An 8,170-nucleotide genomic window follows, 5' to 3' on the forward strand; every position below is an offset into this window, starting at 1 on the left:
CAGGATAAAGTGAAAGTTTCAGAAAATATGACACAAACGTATTTTTATAAAAAATCACCTACTGCAGCTTTAATTACTGTTCATGTGTTGTATCTTGTTTGTATCATTATAGTAATGAAAAATGTGTTATTTTGAGGTGTATCACATGGGATAGAAAGAAGCAAACACATACGGTGGCGAGTAGTTGCAGACCAGATAGACAGCCTTAGCCCAGATCATTCCCCACACGTTCATGTTGTAACACACATTGATTGCACAGCCAATACGATTGCTTGTCGCCCACACCAACTGAAAATTTAAGAACACAAAAACACACACAGAGTAAATCTTGTAGCTGAATTTTCAAAATGCGGCAATCAAGTGTAAGCATTGTGTATTACAGCCTGATTTTACATTGTTTCTGTACATGCAAATCTTACACTACCAATACTGTTAAGCTTTAATAACTTAACTAATAACTAAGATTGGTCCTGTTTTTATCAAACTGATGCCACTAAACACCCTCAGTATATCCACACAGGTGTTTTTACTCATTTTAGCGGGTGATCACTTCTTGGATCAGATGCCAGAATAACTATAAACATCTGTGTGGGTATAGTTACATATTAGATTTTTTCATGTTCCATTTTTTTTTTTTCAAGTTTTAAGTTTTTTTTTAATTGGGAAGTTTTAATATTGTGCTTTAAAGAGCCAAAAATGATCCAAAGGCATTGTTAACCCTTTAAGACATGGAAATCCAGAAGCCCTTACCTGAGTGTAGTGAGTACAAACAGGTCCTGAACATCTGAATGGGCAGTGTGGGTTACACTCCTGGGAGTAGGGATAGCTGTAGTACCTCACCTCATCATACCAGGCCTGGACGTGGTATGTAGGGGGGCGGTCCCTAAAGTCATACAAAAGATCTGATACTGTATGCTTTAATTTTTAACTCCAAAAAAACAATAAATGACGATGAGAATATATATATTAAAGACATGTAGCAATGCCACATTAGCAATGGCCGCATTCCATTTACATCTACATTCTGAGTTGTGAGGCTTGGAAACGATCTTAACAAAAGGCACGTTTGTTTGTTATTAAAATGCATTTTGGTATTACACTGATGTGGAAAAGGTGCAGGAAAACACAACATTATTCTTAACATAATACTCTTGTATAAAACCTCATTTTACTGACACACACTTGCACATACACACCTGCCCCAGTGCGCTCCAAGGTTTTGACCTATTTGTGTCAACATGTGGCTCGGTCCATGTTCCCATCGGCAGGTATGTGCCCAGTGCTCTGCGCTCCTCTCTAACTCATAATCCCATACCTGGGGAGCAAACAAACACACACACACACACACACTCAGAATGACACACACACGTTCTTGGTTTAAAAGTTATTTGCCTCTGGAAAGATGAACTAAGTCACCTCTGGAGGTCAGCCAGGGTAGGTGGCTAACTTTTTTTTAAATTTTTCTTTTTACAGCTGGCAGCTAAAGCATTAAGTTTGGTTATATTAGTATTCTCTTGGGCTCCAGGTTAAACTCAATGAGTCCAGAGCAGCTTTGCCTCCAACAGATGTTTGCAGACCTCAAACTCCACTCTGGATTACCCTCACCATTGAAGTGGGTTAAGTGGCCACTTACCGTAGTTGCGGCTTTAATTGCCACTCATTAAATTTTTCAGATATCTCCTCATTCTCTTCGAGGGAACTAAACTACCAAAAATTCCACTGAAACTAATCTGAAAGTAACCTTACATACTGGAGGCAAAGTCAACCTGAAAGATGCACTGCTCCTTACTTTAAAGTGCAGTGGCTGTGCGCATGCCTCTCGCAAATTTAACACAGTATAGTCAAAACTAGGCCTCTCCTATTAAACACACACATTCACTCTCTTACACGTAGACACATGCATGAGAGAGAAAGGAAACAGAGAGGTATCACCCCCACCACATCAACTTGCAGCTTTGTGCTAGTATTCAATGTGGTTGTTTCATAGCTTGTTTCCAGTAAGTTTTGGTCTCATAAAACAAGCTGAGAGAGAAAAAGCTGACCAAAAAAAAAAGCTACCAAAACAGAGAGCCTCTGTTTGGAGGCTCAAAATACCTAAAAAAAACGAATCACACACCTCTTGTTTTGAACAAACCAGGAAAGCAGACTGTGGGTATGATATTGAGCAATTCAAATGTTGCGGCTAAGTTAATTTACTGATTACTAATTGACTTTGTTGGGGAGGGAGAAGAATGGGTGCAGTGTGCTCTGCTGTTGGCATATTGTTTGGTTAAATTATGCCTATCACACGTCAAAACTAATGGGATAATGCTGAAGTGTGGAGTTGGAGTAACTGCTCTGATTGACCACCATAATGTGTTCCACATGTTTGGTAGGGCTAATACACTGTGCACACTGTTGCCCATTCACGGTGGTGCTGCTTTCTGTTCAGGCCTGATTGGAGAAGTGATATTTTGACTCTTTACTTCTATGGCCACAATCCAACAGTGAGGTGATTTTCTGTTTTGAACTCCTGCATGATTCTAATGTGATACTATATTTTTACATGATCATTACACTATTGTAGTTGTTAAGTAGAAGTCATATCATTTAAATGTTGGTGATCTTTAATCTATAGTTTCTCCTACTCGCTTTGAGGAGCATGTTGCTGCAGGCAATATCAACATGTACAAATATAATCTAGGAACGCATGTTTGAGTAAATGAATTTGAGGTTTTACCGGACATTGAAAGAGCAGTTTGTGACAGGATTATCATGGAAAAGGTATCATGGTAACAATTATTTGATCCTCCATCTCAACTATCTTGAGTGTAACTGTGAATAATGTATAGTACTGTATAGTGAAACTGTATAATTACCCATTCATGTTACAAATCCACCTACGACGAATGTGTGCTTCCACATATTTGACTACAATGTGACATAATCTATGTGGTCAAACTACAATGGTACAGAAGCGTCAGCGTTCTTTAATAACTGGCAGCTACGGGGGTGGGCACTAGGTGTGACTTAAATACTGCTAGCATCAGTTATATCAAAAACTGGACTGTATTTCATCATTGAAAGAAGAGCTGTTCAAAAACCAATTGGCGATGACATGGAAGGTTCCCACTTGCTTGCTCCTCTCTATGACGGTCTTAGACGTGTTCAGACAACTCCTCGTAGGACCTATGAAGCACACTGAACCCTTACCTCTACTTCTAAGGCAATACTGCCCACCTGCACAGCCCATCTTTCACTTTTACTTTTACAGGTTATAATGAAATTTGAGTTCAGCACAAAGCTTTCACTGCAAACAAATACAGCAGATTCTAATGATCTCCACCAGTTCATTATTCTCTCCATGTTCTTGTTATTCTTCTCCCTCAATTATCCAGCAGAGAGGAAGATGGACTGCCCGCCAGCCTTTGGAGAAAGGTCAGGGTAACAACTTCCAATCTCCTTTTGCATTCCAAAGAGCATTAAGTTCCCAAAAAACAGAGCTGTTTCCAGCCATCTGCCAGGACCACCTCTGCGTGTAAGAGGTGCAGTCTTAAAGCAGTAGATTTTAGGGTGAATGCTCAAGGTAGCTCTTTGCAAAAAAAAAATATTGAAGAAGAAAACAAGAAGCCATCCTTTGCATTTGGAATTTAAAGTATGCAAAATGTTTCACGTAAATGCCTGTAATTCAACCTGCAGTATAGAAAGTGGTTGTGATTATGGTAACCTTTAATGAGGTCTCTGTTTCTCAGGAAAATCTGATGGGCAAGAAGTGACGTACTTTAGATTAACAGACGCAACAGTGCTTTAAAGGCATTTGCTGAATCGCTTTTGTATGAAGTTAAAGAGTCAAAGCTAAAATGAAAGAGCAGCCCCTTTGGCCTCCAAATCCTGCAATCTGAAAACCGAATACTTGGCCCTCATCAGTCCATTGCCTTACCACATCATTATCATCAGTAATAGTATCCCTTGCTAAAGAAACACTGGATTAGTGTACATAACATACATTTACACTACCATGCCCCGCACTTCAAACGGTGAGGCTCGACATGTTTGAAATAGATTCACTGCTGTGGCACCCAAAATGAGATGCGTGGAGGATCAAATAAAAGATAACATTGGCCTCAGCCAGGGTTTAAGTGAGCTACGATGGATGGGGAGAGAAGAGGCGAAGGGAGAATGCGAAAGACGAGGAGGGTGAAGAAAAGCCAGAGAGAAAACCCTTTAAGGCTGGAAATCAAGAAAGCAAAGGAGCAAGGCAGGGAGAAAGAGACTCAGCAGGAGGAGAAATGGAGTGAGAGAGTAAGGAGATGCAAGGCAGGGAGGGAGGGAGGGAGGGAGGGAGGGTAGGTTGTTTGAGGTAGAGTGGAGGACAACACTGCGGGGGTGAAAGCTGGATTTGGGCCAGGGTCAGCGAGGGCGGGCAAGCGGGAGGCAAGAGCTAGAGCTAGCCAGATGGTGGCTTTGGCTTGCAGATCTCGTTCTCTCTGTCTTGATTCCCTTCTACGCTGACTTTAGCTGACAGAGCCATACTGGCAGAGTCAGGAAAGTGCTTTCTCTGAGAAAAACTTGTGACTTTAATGTCAAACCTCTCAGATTTGGCAAGGTTCACTAGATACTGACCCAATCGTAGACTGGTGTGTCTAATCTTCTCTCGTGTATGTATACTGTATGCATGCAGTCACAAGGGCAAAGTCCAGATCCTGATTTACATTGCCTCATATGTTTGCTTCATGCATGATTTTCTAGCATGGGACAAATGTAGTTTACAATATTAATGGTGACATATTTACTAAAATCAAAAATTCCAAGGTTCAAAAATGTTTAGCAACACTGTCGTGTAAACAGTGTCCTCAGCACTTAGGCCTACCATGTATTCCATGTTGGAGGCAGGAGGGTGGACCTGACCCCGCAGCTTGTTGTGCAGGTCAAGGATGAGGTGCATGTCTCCCTCACTGATGGCCCTCTTCCCTCTCGACCTGGCCCTCCACCACTGCTCATCCTTGTCCCTGTACTTGTCCAGGATGGATTCGAGTCGTGTGGAGTTGGTGAGGACCATAGCCAGGACAGTCTGGGTGAAACACAGGAACAAGCTCGCTGCTCTGACCCAGCTCGGGAAAGGAAGAGACCTCTTCATGATGGAAACAATACTGCAGCTGAATCAGAATACTTTTTGTTGTCTGCAAAAAACAGAGAGTGCATGTTTAAGTAGAATAGCATGAGTTTGAATTTCTGCTTTATTCGTTCACACTGTTTACTTGTTGCATATGAGAACACGGTTTCCATGCAGCTGTTTAATATGTGATATGTAAAGCACTTTTTTTGCATAACCATTCACCCCAGTGTACATACTAATTTTCTCCCTCCTTAGTAAGCTCACCTTCACCACAGCATCTTTATGAAAGAGGCCAAAGGCACCCTGAATCTGTCCTCTGTCTCTGTTTAATAATGCTGTAATTATAGGGGGACTTCACTTCAAACAGTAAGGCTAACACAGCTCTCAGCAGTCTGAGTGCATCTGCAGGTCACTGCATCCCTACACACAGTGGGACCAGTGTAAACTTACTTTTCACACGTTACGCTACAGAGCAGGAGGTTTAGTGCGCATGCGCGAATTACTGTACTGTATGTGCTAATATGCAGTGCATGAAGGCATTTTAATTTGATATAAAAACGGATTCAATTATAGCACGCCTTTGACCCTTTTCTTTTAATGATCCCTTCAAGTACTACGATACTGCAGTGATACTTTCTTTACATGAAAACAGTTCCAATAAGTTTAACCTAACAGAGAATATTGCTTATATATGTTTATTTCTACATTATGATTCTATTGATGCCATAGGAATACTTTTAAAAGACGAAAAGTGATAAAGATTGCTCTGTGACTGACAAAGACACACACACAGGTCCTAAATAATATTATGTCATTTGTATTGGATCGTAATGTATAGGGCCAGTTTACCTTTAAATTCCGCCAAAATATCTCTCAGGTGCAATACTCCGGATGCCAGAACGCCTTGAGATTATTGCAGAGTGACAGTTTTCCAATCCAGGGAGCCTTTAAATCCATCCATCACACAAAATGAGTGCAGGCAGTCGGTTCTCAAACAGGCTGTACATCCACGCTGGAAGACAGAGAGCTCACAAATGTCTGTAGGTACCTGTTGAATTCCTCAGGTCCCTCAGTGCGCTACCGGCTGCATGGGGCCGCTGCTCATTTTGCGCTTATATGCCAAATTTGCGCTTAGCAACGCGCAACGCATGGGACCACGCCTCCACAAACCCTCTTCATCCCCCTTACCGCACCCCTACAAGACACACACACACACACACACACACAAAGAGGCCGGTGGGGATCTGTTGGAACTCCAGGGCTGATCTATTTGAGGAGGCACCTGATCACACTAGAAGTGACGTGAGGGTAAACTTGTGGATGTTATGAGAGCAGCCCACACCTGTTACAAATACAGCACATTTGGCTTTTTCCAAGGTTTTTGTTTGACAAGAAGATGCGGCCAAAACCTTTAGAAACTAAGTTATTGGCTGAAACAGGATAAAGATACAGCATACATGTGCAAGGAAGTGTGAGCCCCCCTAATGAAAGCCAGTTTTAGGATGCGTTAAGAAGCAAATTTGCAGTTATTTCTTCTAGTCTCATATTGTATCAGTAGTAGCCATTTCTTACAGTACCACTGTTTACTACAGGAACAGGGTTTGCAGTCATATCTGTACAGTGTCCAGTAGAAAATAGTTACTATATTTTCTACTATTAATAATTATTCGTCCTCTTTGCACAAATGCATCAAACATCCCTTTTTTTCTTGGGAGCTGAACTGGTCTGAGATCACATCAGGTTTTTTGAAGAATGGCAGCAGCAGTATTCCCCTGTAACACGACCACAAAGCACTGATTCATCTGCCTTTACTACAGAAAAGATTTGTGTGAGGTTTGTGTGCTGTGTGTATATATGAGGGTGTGTGGGGGTATGCTCTCTCTCCCCCTCGCTCTCTCTGCTTCATCCACTCCAACACAGCGCAAAGGGGACTGCTTCTTTTAAATTGTCCTCGAGGTACAAATAATGCCAATAAAAGCTAGCAAAAGTACAGTAAAATGATAATACATAAGTATATTACACAGGTAGCGTAATACAGGGATGTGGCATGGCCTGCTGCATGTATCACATGTCAACCAGGAAACCTAAATTCAAATAATTTACCATAATGATCAGTTGCTCTTGCTTTCATTTTGGTAAATATAAAGTCTGTTTACTCTCACAGAAGCTCATCTATTAGCACTTATTCCTTAAAATGCCAAAGAAAAAGTCCATAAAAATTTCCCAGAGCCCAAGTCAGAGTCTTCAAAATGACAAAATCCTCTCACGTGAGAATGAGGGACAGTCAGGAGTGCATTCATCAATTATCAAATTACATGATAATGTCAATGATAATTCTCTGTTGATCAGTTAATCAACCAGTCGTTTCAGCACTCTCATAGTTTTACATTTTAAGTTGTTTATACTTAATACAAAATGAGTAATTTCCCAGAAGAGGGTTTGAAAAATAAGAAGGTCTGATAATAAGAGTTTTGTTGACCCAAAAATAAACCTTTTTTGTAAAAACACAACAATTGTAGACATCATGGATGCAGAAACAGCATCAGCATTGTTTCAGACAGATGACAGGCAGCCTGCAGGGTTGATGGGTCACTGGACACCCCTCTCTGGCCAGATGAGTTTTATTTGAATTTTATTTTTCTCATCTTACACAGTATATTTGTAATTTGCAAAACTGGTAATTATAATATTTTAAGTTGGGCCGCATTATATACAGACAGTCACCAGTTTTAATCTGTATTCCACTAAAATCAGGTAATGTCAGAAGTCATCATTATTAGTGATCACTGTGCACACTTAAATGCCAGACAGCATTTATGTGCTTTGGTGATTTTATTGAATGATTCAAAATAATAATGGCTCCATAATATTTGTTTGGTCTTTTCTACAAGCATCTACTGCCCCCTCTTGGACAAAAAAGAGACTTTCTGTAAAAAACAACGAGCCTAAACAAGCCATCAATCCATCAGTGAGGTTTGAGCTGAGTCGTGCAAGCTGGTAGTCGTGTCTACCTTGCAATCTTAAACAAATTAGATCTTTTTTTTTTACATGTACTTCAACTATCTATATTGTTTC

General features: G+C 40.7%; 1 protein-coding gene across 2 annotated transcripts in view; it reads right to left on the reverse strand.

The window, feature by feature from the left end:
- LOC118334907 (cysteine-rich secretory protein LCCL domain-containing 1-like) overlaps positions 1-5,134 on the reverse strand; it is a 10,524-nt gene extending 5,390 nt beyond the window's left edge. For both annotated transcript variants that reach the window (XM_035670999.1, XM_035670998.1), the window contains exons 1-4: positions 4,850-5,134; positions 1,197-1,315; positions 751-883; positions 173-288 (exon numbers count right to left, since the gene is read on the reverse strand). In XM_035670999.1, coding sequence (XP_035526892.1) covers positions 173-288; positions 751-883; positions 1,197-1,315; positions 4,850-5,116 — 635 coding nt within the window. In that variant the 5' untranslated portion in view covers positions 5,117-5,134. The remainder of the gene's footprint in view (positions 1-172; positions 289-750; positions 884-1,196; positions 1,316-4,849) is intronic.
- Between the last annotated feature and the right edge of the window lie 3,036 nt (positions 5,135-8,170).

Source organism: Morone saxatilis, unplaced genomic scaffold (assembly GCF_004916995.1).
Source record: "Morone saxatilis isolate NCDOM2014 unplaced genomic scaffold, NCSU_SB_2.0 Contig23, whole genome shotgun sequence".
In the NCBI taxonomy this organism is placed as follows: Eukaryota; Metazoa; Chordata; class Actinopteri; family Moronidae; genus Morone; species Morone saxatilis.